Source organism: Odocoileus virginianus, chromosome 5, assembly GCF_023699985.2.
Source record: "Odocoileus virginianus isolate 20LAN1187 ecotype Illinois chromosome 5, Ovbor_1.2, whole genome shotgun sequence".
Lineage (NCBI taxonomy): Eukaryota > Metazoa > Chordata > Mammalia > Artiodactyla > Cervidae > Odocoileus > Odocoileus virginianus.
Genome location: NC_069678.1, coordinates 4,591,286 through 4,611,196, shown reverse-complemented (window position 1 = coordinate 4,611,196; position 19,911 = coordinate 4,591,286). Strand labels below are relative to the sequence as shown.

Here is a 19,911-nt window from a genome sequence, read left to right as displayed (position 1 = left end):
TTTGCTGAACTTGCATATCATCAACATCTTCCTTCTGTAGTGGGTTGCCATGGAATTTGATTGCACGTCATCCTGAATCCTCCAGGTACAATACGTATACCCCAGAGCACAGAGCAGAGTCTCTGGTTACCAAGTCTGCCAACTGGTCTCCAAAGTTTACTCATCTTTATAAAGACCATCTTCAGGGTGCAACTTATAAGTTGTTATTCAAGGCTAACAACAAGATCGTATCATTTGGAGTAGACTTAGAAAAGAGATATGCCAAGTGAAGCGGAGCCTCATACCTTCAGGCTTCTGACAGCTGCAGCCTGGGATGGCGGAATCTCCGGTAGCAAGTGTAAAACAGTGGTAGTGCACGCGGCAGTGGGGATAAGGGAAGCAGGCCAGCCAGCAGGCCAGCCAGCAGGGCTGGGGAGCGCCCCACCCCCTCAGTAGCAGCTGTCTAAGCAGTGGACTGGAGAAACACTGCCTGTTTGTTGTCTCTGCTGAGAACACTCTTACAAGAGGGTCAACTTTAGAAAACTGAGGTCAGAATTCAGGACAGCCTGTACTGTGAATCAATTTCTACCCCCAAATATTTGATACTCCCAATGTATGAACACACGGTTCAGTGTGACGAGGCGATGACTAGGAAAACTTAGAAGCATGGTACCTCGATTTGATAAATGGGTTAGACATCGTGTTTTGTGTTTATGCCCACAGAGTCAAGTTTACAAGTTAGTCTGATGAGCCGTCAACCACAAGTGAAATTAACCAGCACCTTTGACCTGTCCTGCATAGTGAGGGTCGGCTACTCTGACTTCAAGGTTCCACTCACCATGACATGGCAGTTCCAGCCAGCCAGATCTCGAACCTTTGATCTGCTTCTTCGAATCACCCACAATGGCACTATTGAATGGGGGAGCTGCCTACCCCAGTTCCAAAGGAAGACGAAGATTTCACAGTCTTCATTTCATTCTCGGCTCCTAATCCATGATGTCACCGAGGAAGAAGCAGGAGTTTATCAGTGTAAAGTAGAAGTTTATGACAGAAATTCTCTGCAGACTAACAGTCCTGTGAGGGCTTCTGCCACCTCTCACCCACTGAGGATCACTGTCACTTTACCAGGTTAACACTACTTGAAATTAATTCCGCTTTTTTAGAAAACATTCTTCCCATTTGGGGAAAGTTGTGGAATGAAAGCATAAAATACTTTCTCCCCATGTTTGTACTATAAGTAAACACAATATATAAGTGATATCCAGGAAGTGGGGTAGGGATAAATTAGGAATTTGGTATTAACAGATTTAATGGACATGAACTTGGACAAACTCTGGGAGATGGTGAGGGACAGGGAAGCAGTCGATGGGGTCACAGAGAGTCGGACACGACTTAGTGAATGAATAACAATGTTAACAGGTGCTCACTAGTATATATAAAGCAGATGAACAACAAGGACCTGCTATATAGCACAGGGAACTGTATTCACTATCTTAGAGTAAACTATAATGGAAAAGAATCTGGATAAGAATATATAAATCACTTTTCTGTATGCCTGAAACATTGTAAATCAAGTATATTTTAATTTGAAAAGAAATTAACCAAAAACAAAAACATACCTCCCACCCCCACACACATACAGACATACACATGCAAAATGATCTCGGTTAACATTGAGTTAATATGCACAAAATGGCCACACTGGTTTTTAAAACATTGGAATACTTCCACACTAATAATAGCTGTTGCCCCTTCCTCATTTCCTGGAAGTCCCCACCGCTCAGCAACTGGACACCGCGTGGCACAGAGGGGGCCTCCAGGATCAGCTCCAGTGCTGGGGCATTCTTTCAGATTGGTCCCTGCCTGTGCCTGGCCGGTCATTAAATGTTTAGAATGTTTCTCCTAATGGTATGGATAATGAAAATTTCATTCAATACACTTAGCCATTCATTTTGATATGTTAATGTATAAGAATTAGATAATTTATGATTATAGTCAACATAATTTACCTTGTCAATTGGTAATAGAGATGAAAAGTAAGACACAACTTCACAAATGCTGCTGTGCCAGTATCTTCTTTCCTGATTTCCATCCTCTTAAGGTGGCGTGTTCAAGAGGCTTTGACATCACTTAGATCTAATGAGAACTTAATCTGTCCAAGGCTACTGACTCCATGGGTAAATTGCTGAAGTGCAATTTAAAGATGGTGACATGTTCCTAGTGCAGTGTCTGACGAACCAAGCAGATGCTCAAATGTGGTAACCATCATTCTCTCAGCTACTGAGCACTAGTTTTGGTTACAGTAGTCATCTCCTTGTTGATTAACTCATGCCTTAATTTACTTGTCTTTTCTGTCATATTTCAAATTGTTGGTTCAATCCTTTCTTCTTAAAACTTCTTTTTCCATGGCCTTGTGATGCAAGATGTTCTTAGTTTCCTTCCTAGCCCTCTCGTGGCTGCTTCTCATTCTCTTTTGCAGAGTCCTCCTCTCACATTGACTCAGCCCTTTGGGCTTCATTCTCAACTTTCTTTCTTCTCATTCTATACAGTCTCCCAAAGTAGGCTTATTCCTACCCAGGGATTCATGCTCTGTATTGACGACTCCCAAATTCACTATCTTGAATGACTTCTCTTCTGATCTCCAGACTCATGCAATTGCCTTCAAGACATGTCTACACTCAATATGTCAGAACATAAATACACCATTATCATCCTGCCAAAGCTACTCCTCTGACATCATTCTCTATGTCCCCACCATCCATCAGTTATCCAAGCAAGAAACCTGAGTCATCCACTGCTCCTCCACATCCAACTCATATTCAAACTTGCATTACATGTCAGGCAAGGTCCTTCGTGATCTGGTATGTTATGTCTTTCCAGCACCATCTCTCCACTTTCCATCTTGAATTTGAGCTCCAACCACATTGAACTACTTGTAGTTCCTCCAATACTCTATGCTCTCTCTCATTTTTAGTCCTTGTTCAAGTTGCATCTTTTGCATGGAATTCCTTTACCTCTTCTCTATCAGCTTAATTCCTATTAACCCTTAAGACTTATCTTAGAGATTATCTCCTCCAGGAAGCCTCACTCCCGTCTTTGGGTTTTATAGTTATGCTAAGTGCTCTGATAGTCACTTTTGCACACTTCTGTCCTGGTTGGGTGACACAATCCTATAAGCCCTCAGCCTCTGTCCCTGTACCAGTCTCTCCCTCTAGGCAGAAACTGAGGGGAGGGATCCACAGAGCCTGGAATAGTCTGGCACATAAAATAGTATGTGTTAATAAATGTTTGTTGAAGGAGGAATAAAGGGACCTACTGGCAGCATCAGTAAGCCGTCACAAAAGTATAATCTGTGATGTCAGCAAGAAGAATAAGATTTAGAAGCCAGGTTTTGTCATTCATTTTTCTGACAAAATAGAAAAGCTCTAGGATTAAAGGATAGTTGACTCCATATCCATACAATGTTCCCAGAGTTGAGTGACTGCAAAGAGACATTCAGTTTTAATAGTGAACATATAGCTTCCTCTTGTTTACCTGTGTCTGCAGACAGATACAATTAGACTTGGGCAAATTATGGATCAAGGAGTATTCTGGATAGCAAACACCCAGACAAAGCATCCAAGGGCCACTGTCTCTCAATTTGATTTATGAAATGCTACAAAAGAGAAGATGTCTGTGCCTAAATATTGAAGAATTTTCTTTTTTTAATTTTACTTTATACTGAAATATAGTTGATTAATGATGTTGTGTTAGTTTCTGGTATACAGCAAAGTGATTCAGTTTTGTATGTATATGATTTATTATAGGATGTTGAATATAGTTCCTTGGGCTACACAGTAGGTCCTTTTTGGTTATCTAATATTAAAGCATTTTCATGTGGGAGAGACTGGCTTTTCAGCTTGATACTTCCTCCCTGCCCTACCCTCCCCATTCCACTCTTAGAGTAGAGTAGAACTAGGACCAGTGGGTGGAAATTATGAAAAAGTAAGATTCAACTTGATGTTGGAAAGAATTCTCTAGTGGCAGCATGTCCAAAGGTGGAATGGGTGCTTTGTCAGTGAGTTGTTCAGAGGCTGAATGAGCAGTTAGTGGGGCTACTAAAGACAGAATTCACACATCTGATGGATCTAGGAGTTATGGCCTTAGTTGACCTCTAATGTCCCTTCTACCTTCAAGTTCTATTTTTTAGTAAATTAACAAAAGTAATCGTACTGTTCTTCTCATTTAGAGAGCAACCTGAAGATAAATTCAAGCAGTCAAGTCCAAGAGATCTCCATCAACTCCAACACGGACATAGAGTGTAGCATTCTGTCCCAGTCCCCTGGAAACCTTCAGTTGGTCGTGACTTGGTATTTTTCTCCCATTTCCACTGATGCACTCTGGCTGAAGATCCTGGAAGTGGACCAAAACCACGTAGTAAAATATGGGGATGAATTTCAGACCACACGGAGAAAACAAAAATTCCACGCTGAGAAAGTTTCCCAAGACTTGTTTCAGCTACACATTCTGAATGTGGAAGACAGCGATCAGGGCAAATACCGCTGTGCTGTGGATGAATGGCTCTGGTCTGCAAACAGCACTTGGCACAAGCTTGGAGGACAGACATCAGGTCTCACAGAACTGAAACTCCGGCCCACAGGTAAACCTTACAAGTGTGTTCTCTAGCATCTTTCTGTAGAATGACCCCCTTCTCTTGGACAGCTGTTCAATGGGCTGATAATATGCAGGTGAAAACATGACCTAGAGTCACAGGAATAGTGGCCACCAGAACAGTGACTGCAGGACGAAACAGCCCACCAGAGGAGGTGGGGGTCATTTCCAGTGAGTCAGCCTGAGATTTGGAGAAGCTTAGATGGGAACAAGATCCCTTTGAATGGTTGGCTTCTCAGCCTGGCAGCCTGGTCTAGGCAGCCACCCAGGGTATCGTATCTCCAGCTCTCTATAATAACAAGCTGTGTCATTCCAGTGGGGCTATACTGTAATTTGGCAGAGAAAGAGTAATACAAAGCATATTTCTCCCACTGTGAACAGAAACTGTACAACTCTATAGGGATATGTGGAGAGATTGCTTTTCAACATTCGGCCGCCTCAACATAAGGCAAATAAGAGTAGTTAACTGTTGGAATGGCTTACTGAGGGCATCTCCTCCCCCTCAGGAGATCTTTAAAAATGAAATAGAAGTTCCATTCATTTGCATTGGTCCAAGAGTGCCGTGGTCTAAATGTGGGCAGGGTTGATTAGATCTGTCAGCATTAGTTAGGTCACCTCCAATGTTGATTAAAATTAAATGAATGTCACATCTAAGGTTCGGGAACTGGCCGAGATCCAAAAGCACAATGCAAATAAGTTAATCTAGTTTGGCACTTAAAATTCTATTTTCAATGTAACATCAAAAAATAAGATTATAATGAACATTGCTTTGTGTTAGGCAATTAGGGATCCAAAGATAAATAAGGCAGAGTCTTAAGGAGCTCACAGTCAGTTGGGAGCAGTAGGGGCAAAATAGTAGCTGAGTGCAAGGGTCTCTTCCTTCTGCTTTGGTCCCCTTCTCCACGCCCTTCAGGCCCTTCTTCCTCTCCCTGCTCAAGGTGAGTGTTCCTCAGGGACACATGAACCCACTTTTATTCTTACTCTCTGCTCCCTTCAGAACCTCTTAAATACTGCCTTGGTTCCAACTACCACCTTCGGTGAAACAAGCTCTAAGTTTTTATGCTTTGCCCCCACCTCCTGAACTCCAGGCCTTTCCACTCAACTGCCTGTTGCACATTTCTACTTGGCTGCCCCAGAGACCCCCACACTCCACTTGTTCCAAATCATCCTTGTGTCCCATATCATCATGATACTGTCTATCATCTTGGCCATCCCACAAGGCTTTCTGTTGCTGCTCAGTCCCACAAGGCTTAGGCCCACTCAATCCTCCATCTGTGCAGCTGGCATCCCTTTCTCCCAATTGTCCAAGCTGAATCTTGATCATGTGTGCCCACCCCTTTAAAAAGTGCACACCAAGGGACTTGCCTGGTGGTTCAGTGAATAAAACTTTGCCTTTCAATGCAGGGGGTGTGGGTTCCACCCCTGGACAGGTAAATAAGATTCCATATGCCTCCTGGCTGAAAAACAAAAACATAATACAGAAGCAATATCATAACAAATTCAATAAACACTTTAAAAGTGGCCCACATCAAAAAAAGTCTTGGAAAAAAAACAAATTGTACACCATTTCTTAGCTCGAGCCAGTGCTTCCTGTTCAGAAATGAGGGCCCAGTGGTGTCTAATCTTTTAATCTATCAAGAAATGCCTGAACTCTTTTTTTTTTTTTGGTGGCATCACCCATTTTGAGACTGTCCATAATGAATTCAAATTCTTTTAAAATACTGAAGATGTCAAATAAAACATACTTGTGGGCTGGGTGTGGCTGGCTGGGGGTAGCTAGCTGGTTACCTTGGTATAGGAAGTGAGAAAAAAGAAGCCCCAGGGAAAGACACGGAGAAGGATTGGTCAGAGCTGTAGGAGGGGGCGGGGATGTTTTCTCTGAAATCAAAGGAGGAGAGGATTTCGGAAGAAAATTGGTTTTGGTAACAAAAACTGCAGAGAGAACAGAAAATCCTGGAGGGTCTCTTGAGTTGGGAAATTGCACCTTTACTGGGAGGGAACCTTGGCCAGAGCATAGTGATGGGATTGGAAAGCTGATGGCAATAAGGTAGAGAATAATTTGAGATGAGGAAGCAGAGACAGTACCATGGAAACTAATACTTCTCAGGCTTCTCTACAAAGAGGAGAGAGTAAAGATGTAACTAAAAGAGAATCTAGGAGCAGACACAGTTAATCTTTTAAAGATAGACCAATAAATATGTTTGTAGTAGGGCTGAAAATTTAGCACATACTCATTGGAAAAGGGGGCTTCCCAGGTGGCGCTAGTGGTAAAGAATCCACCTGCCAATGCGGCAGACATATGAGATGCAGGTTTGATCCCTGGGTCAGGAAAATCCTCTGGAGAAGGAAATGGCAACCCACTCTAGTATTCTTGCCTGGAGAATCCCACGGACAGAGAAGCCTGCTGGGTTAAAACAGTCCATGGGGTTGCAAAAGAGTCAGACATGACTAAAGTGACTTAGCAAGCACGTTGGAAAAGACTCTGATGCTGGGAAAGATTGAAGGCAAAAAGAGAAGGGGGCAGCAGAGGATGAGATGGTTAGATAGTATCACAGACTCCATGGACATGAATTTGAGCAAACTCCAAGAGATAGTGGAGGACAGAGGAGACGGGCATGCTATAGTCTGTGGGGTCACAAAGAGTTGGACAACTTAGTGAATGAACAACAACAACATAATTTCTTTATTTTGTTTGTGACTACTCTAGCCTTCCTTCCAATTCCTCACCTGCTGGTTAACAGGGGAACATTTAAAAAAAGCAAATGTCAAAATCTGTTAAAAACTTAATCTAATCTAGTAATGTAAATAGTCTCCTTGAATAGCATTCTTTTTTAAAAAAAATATTTATTTGACTGTTGTATCTTAGTTGCAGCACACAAGATCTTTTGTTGTGACCTCAGTAGTTCCAGCTCCTGGGCTTAGCTGCCCTGTGGTATGTGCGATATTAGTCCTCCCACAAGAGATTGAACCTGTGTCCCCTGCATTGCAAGATGAATTCTCAACCATTAGACCAGCAGGGAAGTCCCTTGAGTGATATTCTAACACATGTATGAAAATGATCAGTCTCTCACCTAACCTCCTCTTTTCCTGTGTCTATACCTGAGGTTGCTATCTAGGTATATGGGAAGAGGTAATTTGCTAAGAAAAAGGAGTAGTGATGGAATACAGGACTTGAGGAGAGGACTGGAAGTTTCAAATGGCATTTCTAAGTAGCAGAAGGGAGAGTTGACCTGGGAGAAGTATTGATAAAAGCAACAGGGCAGAGCTCCCCACAAACCTGGGTGGTTTTCAGTGACAAGGCCAGTGGACAAGAGGCGGGCTGAAGAATGAAAGTGGCTGGTTTGATTCACAGCAGAGAACGTTCTGGCAAATATGGAAGATGGACAGGGGTCAAGGAAAAGTGTTAAAAATGAAGGACCTGATGTCTAAAGGTTATCAGACAGCATCACTTCAACGAGAAGTAGTTTTTTTCAGAGGAGGTGTCCAATCTGAAGTCTGGGTTCCTCTCAAATTTACTGCCATTTTGTTTCCTAGGAAGTAAAGTACGCGTCTCCAAAGTGTCCCGGACAGAAAATGCCTCCGAGCACAGTGAGGTGACCATCCGCTGCAGCCTGGAGGGAGCTGTCAGCGCTGCCTCCCTGATCTCTGTGATGTGGTACTTGCACAGAGATTCTAGAAGTAAGATGCTGGTGCACCTGCAGCATGATGGCTTGCTGGAATATGGTGAAGAGGGGCTCAGGCGGCGCCTGCACTCTTACCGCTCATCCGCTGCTGACTTTGTCCTGGTGCTACATCGGGTGGAGATGGAAGATGCTGGAGAATACTGGTGCAAGGTGGCGGAGTGGCAGCTCCACGGCAACCCAAGCAAGTGGGCCAACCAAGCATCAGATGAGTCACAGCCTGTGGTGCTCAGAGTGCTGCCTTCAGGTAACCAGAGGTTCATCGGCCACGGCTCGCAGTCAGGAGAATCTCTGTCTCTGCTCCTATGCTTTCCTGCCCTGCTATGTTTTGCTTCTTCTCAGGCTGAACACAATTTACAGAAAGAAAATGACTTCTCCATTTCTCTCAATAGTAACTCATTCAGACAGACAAGGTTACATGAGGTTTTGGCATGGACGTTTTAATGTCAAGGGCATCTGACCTCCTCCCCCACTTCCCCTCATAAACAAAAAAGCCATCAATATTGTATCCCTTTAAGTAGCCAAATAATGTTTGAAGCAGACAGCTTTATCTCTTAGCTGACACTCCAATCTCAGAATACTGACCACTGGTGAGAGTGGGGTGAGGAATAGTGTGACATGGTGACTTTGTAACCTTGTTCAACCAAAATCAGCTACATCTAATGTTCCCTGAGTCAAAAACCAACCAAACAAAAAAAAGTCTTTCTCAGTGAATAAGTGTCAAGCTTCTTACTGATGTGCTCAACAAACTACCACCTCTTTGATCATGATAGTCAGTGGGTGTGCCTCTCCTAACTGCACCTTAAAAGGCATCACAGGAGGATGTGTGCCCTTGTTTACACTTGTTTACAGGCTCTAGCAAAAATGCAGGTACTTGAAGCCCATTGGCCACGATGGTCTTCTCTGTGTGGACGGTCAGTCTATTCTGCTGAGCTTCAGGAGGCATGCAGAATAAGAGGTTGTAAAGGAGAAGAGGGGCTCCTTCCAGCCAGTGCAGTGACAAGCATATAACAGGCATTCATTAAGCAAAAATTCCTCCAGCCAGACCAGTAAATCTTCCAAGGTGATCAATGAGTTGGTAGATGGATGTCGTAGCCTGCTCATCCTTCGAGCAACTTCTTTCTTGTGGGGTTTAAGGAGAAGGTGAGAGCTGAGCTATAGGTTGCACTTATAGCAGGAGAGGATCACTGGAGAGGCAGGGGTTTGGTCTTGGTGCCCCACGCCGGGAAGAGTAGAAAGGACCAATAAAGATGACCTCCTTACAGTGCCAGCTAGCTTTGGAGACAGTCCACAGGTGGGAAAGAGGGCTACTGAGAATGAATGGCACCGTCTCAGAGTAGTAATAGTGGCATCCCAGCCCCAGCAAGGCTTCTGGAGAGGAAATCACGGTTGAGTAACCTGTTCCCTGGAGTCCATCACTCTCTCCCCCTGAATCTTCTTCAGCAGGATTCTTCTCCCAAGTTTCCAGGCAGAATTGATTTTCCTATCAGCTTTTCTTCCATTCCAACAATTGTAGGAAGTCCACACCCTGAGCATATTCTGTACATGTTTTCCAATGGAATTCCTAGGCTCTGTAGATTCAGCAGTTTATGTAGTAGAATGAATAGATAATAACTGTAAAAAGCATATATTCTATGACTAAAAAGCACATCTCTCCTGAGACAGATGAGATTGTTCACAGCATGTGTGTGTGTGTGTGTATATGTATATACTGCTCATCTTTGTGAAATTCTTAGAAAGCAGGTATAAGGTTTTTTTTTTTTTAAATGAACTCTGGAAAGAAAGGGTTACAAATCAAATGGTCTTTGTATTCTTCACAAGTGAAGGTGCTTAGAAGCCTGTGCCATGAGAACGTGAGGGTTTTCATTGTTAAGTATAGTTAGGTGTTCCCAAGTCAATCTTTATAATACAGCACCTCACTTCCTCTACCTGACTATTCCTTTCTGGTATTTAGGGAGACAGTGTGGGATAACAAAAATTCCAGCATTTGGAAAAAAGAGAAGCCTAGGCTCAAACTGTTGCTCTGTCTACCTCCCTACTAGCTGTGAAGTCATCCCCTGGTTACCCAGCTTACTCATAAAATGAGGGTCATAATACAAATGTATATGAAGTATCTAGCACAGTCCCTGGCACGTTGTAAGTGCTCAACAAATGTTACCCCAGTTTCCCCTTGTGCCTCCAGACATGCTACACACACACACACATCTACATTTGTATATATCTATTTATGTGGCAAAATATTTTAATTTGTTCAATAAGTAACCATATGAGATTCTAAGGACACATAAAAATATATATCATGAAGTCTGTTCCCACAGAGCTGAGGCTGGTAGGGGAAGGAGAGTCCAACATAACAGGAGTCATGAATGAAGTAGTCTCAGGATACTAAGGATGGAGCAAAAGCAGGGTTAGGTGGGGAGGAGATCTGGGAATGTTGCCAGAGTATGGGGCTATACAAAGGAAAGGAAAGCACATATTTTGGGAAAAGGAAAGGATATGCAAGATGATCAGAGAAACTGTGGTAGGATGGCAAGAGAGGAGGCTCAGGAGATGGAAAGGGTACTGATGTCAAGTGGGTCCTCTGTACAGAGCCAAGAAAGGTGAGCTTTATCATGGAAGTTACAGAGTGTCATTGAACAAATTCAGGCAGGGTAGTGTCATGTCAGATTTGCATTTTAGAAAGCTCCCCCTGGGAGCAAGGTTAAAAGTGGATCGGAAGGGAGGCAGGCACAGAACCGGGAGAACTATTTGAAATTGACTGTAGGGGCACAGGTGAGACAAGATGCAGGCCCGAATGAAGTCAGTGTCCACGAGGACTAAGAGGACAGCACTCTGCATTCCGTATTAGGAGATGGCGTCTTCAGGATTTAGAGACTGATTATGTGCATGTGGCTTCCCCAGTGGCCCAGCAGTAAAGAACCTGCCTGCAAAGCAGAAGATTCAGGAGATGCGGGTTTGATCCTGGGTTGGGAAGATCCCCTGGAGGAGGGCACGGCAACCCTCTCCGGTATTCTCACCTGGAGAATCCTGCAGACAGAGGAGCCTGACCAGCTATAGTGCGTGGGGTCACGAAGAGTCGGACATGACTGACGTGACCGAGCATGCATGCATATGTGTGTATGTAGAGGGTGAATGAGCAGAAGAAGAGAATCAAGAATAAATACCAGCTTTCTGGTATAGTGGGGACAGTCACTGATGAAGTAATATAAGAAAAGGGTCTAAAGAGGAAGATTAGTTTAGTTTTGAATAAGTTGGGCTGGAATTGAGTTTGGAGTACCAGTGAGTTATCTAGGGAGATCTATCCAATAAACTTTGGAATTCCCAAGTGAGATCTCTGCCAGAGTTATAGATTAGAAATCATCAACTTATAGCCTATAATGATGTCCAAGAATAGACCCCTGAGATACCACTATTTCTCAGGGGATTGCAGAAGAGAAGCCTGTGAAGGAGAACGGAAGGAGGAGCCAGAAATAGGAGAACTGGGGTTTGGTAGTATCACAGACACCAAAAGTGGCAAGAGTATCAAGAAGAAAGGGAGAGCCAACAGATTCAATTAGTGCAAAGAGATCAATTACGACAAAAATAGGAAAATATCCATTGGGTTTGACAACATAGGACAATCACAGAAAAGTAGTAAAATCAGACTGCAGGGAGAAAGTGGACACATCAAATCCAGCTCATGCTTTTAAGAGTTTGTGTGTGTGTGTGTGTGTGTGTGTGTGTGTGGCTGCAGTGGGTCTTCATTGTGGTTTATGGGCTTTCTCTAGTTGTGGTGCAAGGACTTCTTGTTGCAGTGTATGGACTTAGTTGCGCTACAGCATGTGGGATCTTTGTAAGGCATAGTTCGGGCGAGCCAGAAAAGGAAAGACGACCTCAACAGAAGTAGGTTACCTTTATTCAGGCAAGGAGGGGAGACAGTCGGCCTAACGAACAGGCTGAGCTCCGAGAGGGATCAGGGAGGCTTCATACTTTTAGGGAGGTTTGTGGAAGTGATAAGGCAAACGTTAATCAGGCAGGATATTTTGAGTATTCTTTTGTTGAGATGACATTTGTAGTTGGGCAGAGGGTGATAAGTCTTCTGGGTGGGTGTAGGGGGTGGAAGGTTTCTGGACAGGGGGTGATAAGTCCCAGATAGATGCAACCAGCCTGGAGCATCAGGGTGGAACTAAAGTCCTGTTTTGTTTTCTCCGAAGTTAGATGATTCAGCGAGGGGCCTTTGGGACTGTTGTTCTCTTTTCTAGACCCAAAAGACTCCTTCAATCTTAGTTCCCCAACTAGGGACCAAACTCACGTCCCCTGCATTGGAAGGTAGGTTCTTAACCATGGGACCACCAGGAAAGTCCTTCAAGAGCTTTGATGTAAAAGGAGAGAAGACAAGAACAAAAGGCAAGAGGTTCACTGAAGCTTTGCTTTGTTCTGTTTTGGTTTGAAGTTAGTAGGGACTTGAGCACGTTTATACTCTAGAAAGAAAAGAGCCATTGGAGAATCAGAATAGGAAGGTTAGAAGAGAGTGGATAAGACTGACAGTCCAACATCTTGAATGAATTTATACCACCTCCTGATTGGAATTCTCCTTCATGTTATCTGTCCCTGGTCAACACCCACTAATCCTTCACCAACCAACTTAACTGCCTCATTCTCAGTGACTTACTTTTGTCTCTTAGGCATCACACTTGTTTAGCATCCATCATCAGGGCCAGACAATACCTTCTGCGAAGGCAAAGACTGAGTGTCTTGTTCTCAGCCCCAGCACAGTGCCTGGCACACAGAACATGTTCAAATACACTTACTGAATCAGTATAGCTGCCCTCCTGGTCAGGACCAGCTCTGTATATTAATAAAGTTCAGGTCAGATACAATAGGCTACCAGTTCTCACTTCTCAAATGGTTTTCTACCATCTCTGTTTATCATTTCTGGGTTGGGTTAGTTTGGGGCTACTTAATAAAACTATGAAACATGCGATTCCTGTGAAGGCAGAAAATGGAGAGGTGTTTCCCTGGTGGATCTCACCTTGCGTTTTCCTCTCCATCTTACTTCCTTATCTATGACTAAGCCAATGCAGGGGCTAGCAACTACCTGAGTTGTTTTGTATCTCATGCTGGAGAATTCTCTGATTATTTAATAGGCAAGGTTATAAGGCTTTCTGGGTGCTGGATTATTTGTAGCAGTATGGTGTTTGTTACTATTTCCCAGATTTGGGGTGGTAAGGATATATTTAGAAAGTGACTCCTCATAGGAGACTTGAGCCCCTATCACACTGACGTTTCTGGAGAGGACGTGTCATTTATCAATGCTACCCTGGTGCTTTCAACAAGGCCTGGCACACAGCTCTCACTTCAACAAATGCTTGATGAAAGAATGGGCAAGTGAGTCTTAATGGAGCTGAAACCAGTGCTGTCAGGGGCTCACTTATTCTGGGATGCACTTGTATCACGTTACCTAACCTTGCCTTAGTTCTTGGCAGGAGCCATCTCTCTCACATGGCCACATCTGGCATGTCAATTGCCCAAGGGTGGTTTGGGGTTGAGGGGGAGTTGATAGACCCCTCATTGTCCTCTACCTTTCTTCTCCAAAGTCTGTATGCATGTTTGCATGCTAAGTTGCTTCAGTCGTGTCTGACTCTTTGCAACGTTATGGACTGTAGCCCGCCAGGCTCCTCTGTCCTTGGGATTCTCCAGACAATAATACTAGAGTGGGTTGCCATGCCCTCCTCCAGGGGATCTTCCCAACCCAGGGATAGAACCTGCGTCTCTTACATCTCCTGCATTGGCTGGCTGGTTCTTTACCGCTAGCCCACTGGGGAAGCCCAAAAATCAGTATATCTGCGGTAGTATCAGACAAGAACGCTCCTCATGATGTGCTTGGCTGCAAGGTAGAAGCAAGTTACAAACTAAACCTTGTGATGAAGCATTCTCATCACACTTTTGGCTCAGCCTTAGAGGCCTTGTGCTTGGAGCACAGGGCACTTACTTGGATTGCTTCAAAATGCCAAACCTTAATGGTTTTGAATGTCACTGATGCTCATCCACAGATGGGTGAGAGGCAGATGGTGGGAACAGTGACTGTGGGACCCAGGGCAAGTGCTACCCTCCCAGGAGAGGTCATTTAGAGGCACTGGAGCTGACAGCTTCTAGCTGGGGGCCAATTCAGCACTGTGAGGGGTCTGCTTTGTCGTCCTTGGATGACAGGTTGCTCGAAGTCAAGCAGTCTCCTCCCCATTTATATAGTCAGGCCCTCTGGCAGTCCCTTCATGCTGAAGGTTAGAGTCTCAGTGGCAGAAAAATCCAAGAGCCAAGTTTCTTTCCACCTTCTCTATGCCGGCCCTGTCTCCCCATCAGCATGCCACCATCCTAGCAACAGTGACACATGGGTGCCATGGGACTCTTACTTCCCAATTCTCTGCTTCCCATGATTGGAAAAGGAAGCCAGAGTCTCACAAGTAATCATCTGACTCTCAACTGAATGTCTTCCTACCCTGGGGACAGAGAGATCAGAGATTTAAGGGAGAGCCTTGGGCTGTGGAAAGACAGAGTCAAGCCTGCAGCCCTCTTTTCTGCCTGGTCTCTTGGGGAAAATTTGCTTGTGATTTTCCTAACTTTGTTAGCAGCTTTCTAGCTGATATTTATTCTTTGTTGATTCAACAAATGTGCCAAGCACTGTTTAATGCTTTACTCAGCCTTATCTCATTATAACTCTGGAAATTATTATCCTCATTTGATCGACAAGATTAGATTTCTGATGATTAGAAAGAGAGGATAAGTAACTTGTCCAAAGTCAATAATGGTAAGTTGTAGAGCCATGATTTGAACCCAGCTATCTTTGAGACAAAGTAGATACTCAATCCCTACTCCCTACATGAGTAGTGTGAAGTAGCAAGGCCAGAACTCTTGCTCACTGGTCTCTATAGCACCATTCTTTTTTAACATTGCACTCTGTACCTTCTTAACTATATGCTTTCAGATGTATTCAGATAAGACCTAGGAGAATTATTATAGGAGGGCCTTGGAGAGACGGGTCAGGAACAATGTGGAAAGGAGTGAGAAAGAATTCAAAATCTAGCTTTATCATTGCCCACCCTTTCAAAAACAAAAGCCAGATTTAGGGTGGAGAATATAAATGAGGCCAGAGAAAAGCCAGGGAACAAACCCTTGTAGCTCCTTGCCAGCCCTGTTCAAAGCTGCCAGCCTTATGTTCAGTGATGATCTGTACTCTGGGGAACATCGTCGCAGTGACTCCTGAGTTCCTGTGTGTGCAAATCACTCATGCAATTGTCTCATTCTTTAATCTCCACTGATGACCTGTGAACAAAGTGCTACTCCGGAGGAAAAAATGCATAAGACATGGGCCTCCTCCAGAAGTTTATAAATGCAGGAGCTGTACCTAGGTTTAGATTTTTTCTTGACTTCCCACAAAGAGACATTCTTCAAGGTACAAAATGTATTAACAATGCCAAAAATGGAATTCTTGCAGCATGATGTTGGGCACAAGGACATGTCACAAGAACCTGTTGTCTTCATCTCTAGGCATCTGTAATCCCATGAATCCTGCAGTTTTACCTCTGAAGAAGAAAGTGCTTAGGTCATTGCAATTTTCCAATAAAAGCACAGCTACCATTAACATCAGATTTTTCAGAACAGCCCTGATTTTGAATATCCTGTGGTAAATAAACATAGTTGGAAGATTGCATTTAATAGTTGGTGTCTCTTTAAGCGTGTGTCTATCTGCATTGAGAGACGAAATCCCCGTCCTTTGACTAGAAACTCAGGGCACTGCTTCCCAGAGCTTGTGGTGTTGGCAGTCCGCTCGCCTTTGCTTTCTTGGTTGCAGGGCCAGGAACCCCTCGGGGCTGCTGGTGCGTGCTCTGCGTGTCTGTGTGCTGATAGCACTTCCCCGTGGGCTGCAGCTGCCAGATGCTTCAACCTGCCTTTATATAGTAGCCTTTGCCCATGAGGTTGCAGGCAAGCCAGTTTAATTCAGATCAATAAGCATTATCAAGGCACATGTGCTAGGCACTGCAGGGGCTATGGGAACAAAGGACACTGTGAGACCTGCTGGAGTAACTGTGATGACAAAGACGGTTAAAAGGGAGCGGAAGAAGTCTAAACAAAGGTATGTATGAGAAGAGCATAGAAAGAAGAGAAAAACTGTGCCTGAGGCAAGGTGGGAAGGCCAATGTGATGGAGATTGAGGCCGGCAGGACCCAGAGGCTATAGGATATGATAGATGAGGATGTGATAGGGGAGCAGAGGGCTTACCAGATAGAGGCAACAGTAAGAGGGAGAGGCGAAGGAGCTGAATGGGGTTGAGGTGGGGGGTGCCAGGGCATGAGAGACCAATTTGGAGATTCAGGAAGGGATGGTGCTTCTCATTTGTGGGCGCTCTTGTTATGTTAGACTTCCCTGGTGGCTCAGATGGTAAAGCATCTGCCTACAGTGCGGGAGACCCGGGTTCAATCCCTGGGTGGGGAAGATCCTCTGGAGAAGGAAATGGCAACCCACACCAGTACCCTTGCTTGGAAAATCCCACGGGGGATCCTGGTAGGCCACAGTCCATGGGGTTGCAAAGAGTCAGAGACAACTGAGCGACTTTACTTACTTACTTGTTATATAAGGGCAGTGTAGAATGTGTGTGTGTGTGTGTGTGTGTGTGCGCGCGCGCGCGCCTGTGTGTGTGTTTCAGAAGCAGCAGTGGGAATAACTCAGTTAAAAATTCAGGATTGGCAACAGAGTTGGGAACGAGGGTTGAATTATAGATATCTTTTCTGAGGAAAGAAGATTAAAGGAGAGGTTTTCTTTTTTGTTTTGTTTTCATTTCTGGCTGTTAGTTTTAAGTAGGTCATCGGAACCTCTGGTGGTTGGAAATTGCTGGGTGAGGGGGAGTCGGGCTGGCAGAAGCTGCCCTAGAGCCCTCTTCTCCCAACTCCCTTTCCTTGGCTCCTTGAGTGTGATTTAAGGGGCCCCCTGCTATCTGGCCCCGTTATTTTTACATATATTTTCCTGTAACAATAAATCCCAGAAGTGTTTATAATTGATGAGTACAAATAAGCTGGAGACTAATGATTCTCTTTATTTTTTTCCTTTTTTGGTACAGAGCCCAACTTTCCTTCCAGGATCTGCTCGTCAGCACCTTTAGTCTATTTCCTATTCATCTGCCCCTTCGTCATACTCGTCTTTCTGCTCATGTCCCTCCTCTGCCTGTACTGGAAGGCCAAGAAGTTGTCAGCTCTGAGTCTAAGCATGCAGAAAGAACAGAGCCTCTGGGTGAACTTGAAAGGAGCTGGAGGCAGGACCACAAACAGGATGGGAGACTATGGTGAAGACAGTTGAATCCTGAGTGGTGCCCACAAAGAGGAAAGACTTTGGAACTGGACTGCCCGGGATAGGCGCGCCCCCTAGTTCTGTCCTTCTCTGAGTCTGTGGTCTGGGGTAAAGTACCTAGGACTCAGAGGGAACATGTATTGAGCGTGTTTGTGGTTCCAGAAATGGTTAAGTGTTTCTTAGTATTTTATCTAATCACTCCCTTGCATCCCCCCCAGGAGCTAGGTGGCACTAACCTGGTCTTACATTTGCCACACCTCCCAAGGCTTAGGCTCCTCATCTGGAAGACCTGTAAGGAGAAGAGCACCTCCCTCACTCAGCTGCTGGGGGTTAAGTGAGATCCCATGACAGACTCCAGGGCCATGCTTCTTTCGCCTTGCTCTCTTAGGTCAGTGATTCTCTGGAGAACACTCGGCGGTCCAGCCACCCTGGCTCTAGGTAATCTTTGCCTCCAGATCTGAGGCTGATGCCAGCAAGGCAAGAGAAGTTGGGAATGTGCCCTTCATTCAGATCAAATGTGCCTCCCAACCAGACTGTGACAGCCTTGAAGACAGAAATCCCATCTTCTCCTCCACCCTATCTCCATCCCTTCTCTAAAAGCTGCTTACAAGCAAGCTTGGCATAGTAGGTTCTTAATCAGTATGGGTTCCTTAATGAAAGGATAAAGTATTTTGTAGCCTTTCTTTCTTGTTTTTTCTCCATAAGACTTAGTAACTCATTGGTAAGAAAAAATTTAAAAAAAAATTTTTTTTTGCAACAGTGCTCTAGTCAGCTCCCTAAGGCCTCATATCTCCCTCATATCCTCCCACACCCAAAGGTCCATCTGGCTCCTGGCTCTTCTTAGCCAAAGGCCTTGTTTTCCTTGACCTGACAGCACTGAGTAGCAGGAAAAGAGGCTGTGGTAGTTATGTGAGGGCAGAGGGTTAACAGGGCCTCTCTCCTGCCCTGCTCTGGCAGGGACTAGGAGCTCCGGGGGAGCAGCGGGTCAGACTGGCTTCTCTGTGTCCGCTCTTCTCAGCCAGGAAAAGTCAGGGGCTGGGGGTGGGGTGTCATGGCTGATGACTTTCAACCACCATCCCCTAAGAGATATCAACTGTCCCCACTGAGCCTGAGGTCCCCTCACCCTTGTTTCAAAAGCTGTGCAGGCCCTGTTGTAGCCAGAATTGGAAATCAATCAGTGCCACCTAACAGACTTGAGAAAACACGTCTATTTATTAGCTATGTGACCAACAGGGTTGCTCTAACACTCATTAATTTGGATTTCCAAGGAGGGCAATTTATTTTTAATTATTTTATCAGGCACACACGTCTTCTCCAAACATAATTAGTTCCTTTGCAAGGGGATTATTGGTGACTATGAGAACTCCCACTGCATACCTACAGGTTCCTTGAATTCATCTTCCTTTGTAGCCCTATTTGAAATATTCCAAATGTTTTCTTAAACAGGTGAGTGCATTTATTTCTTCTTTCTCAGGTAAAGGGAACAAAGTTTTGCAAAAACAAGGCTAATGTTAAGATATCTTAGAAAGTGTGATGCCTTCCATACCCCCACCATTTTCCCCAGAAACCTTTATTTTAAATGGATATTGAAGGAAAAGAGTGGAATGGAGCTCCATCAGAGAATCAGAGTAGATTCTAGAGCTGCCCCTGCCCAGGTACCCTTTCCCCTCAAACTCTGTTCTCCCTCATTACCTGGATACTGCCTTTCAGCTCTCAGCTCAAACAGCAGTTCTTCACATTTGAATTCAGCACAGAGATTGCACAGAACAGACACTCAGATATGCAACTGTTCCACCTGGAGCAGATTTATTGTCCAGTGAGCACTTCCTGGGTTGCAAAGATTGCTATTGTGACTTGAGCAGACATAGCCCCGTTCCCCTGGGATGATCACCTTGCTTTGTTGTGGACGCTCTGCTTTCCTTAATGGAGGCTGGAGCACGTTAGATTTTCTAAGGAAGTCACATCATGCTGTTTGGCCCATAGTAGTTTTCTGGCAGCTAAAACCTGTGTGTCTTCTTTGTACCTTTCTGAACTTTTTTAGAATAAAATTTGTTTTTATCCAATTCAGTAGGCATTTTATATGGAATCTCTCTGATTGTGGCTTGTTCTTTTTAGTTTTTTAGACTTCACAGAGATCTTTACTTTTACTCAGTGACTTCAACTAGTTTATGTCACCACTTTCGGCCTTTTGTGTCAGTAAATCCTCCGTGGCAACAGGACAAACCTCTGCCTCAGGAGTTGGCTACCTGTAGCCCACAGGCCAAAAACAGACCCACCACCTGTT

General features: G+C 44.5%; 1 protein-coding gene across 1 annotated transcript in view; it reads left to right on the top strand.

Moving 5' to 3' along the window:
- Nucleotides 1–19,690, top strand: part of CD101 (CD101 molecule) — a 38,310-nt gene extending 18,620 nt beyond the window's left edge. Inside the window, exons 6-9 of the mRNA XM_020892337.2 lie at nt 703–1,107; nt 4,208–4,618; nt 8,164–8,556; nt 17,401–19,690. Coding sequence (XP_020747996.2) covers nt 703–1,107; nt 4,208–4,618; nt 8,164–8,556; nt 17,401–17,636 — 1,445 coding nt within the window. The 3' untranslated portion in view covers nt 17,637–19,690. The remainder of the gene's footprint in view (nt 1–702; nt 1,108–4,207; nt 4,619–8,163; nt 8,557–17,400) is intronic.
- The last annotated feature ends 221 nt before the right edge of the window (nt 19,691–19,911 follow it).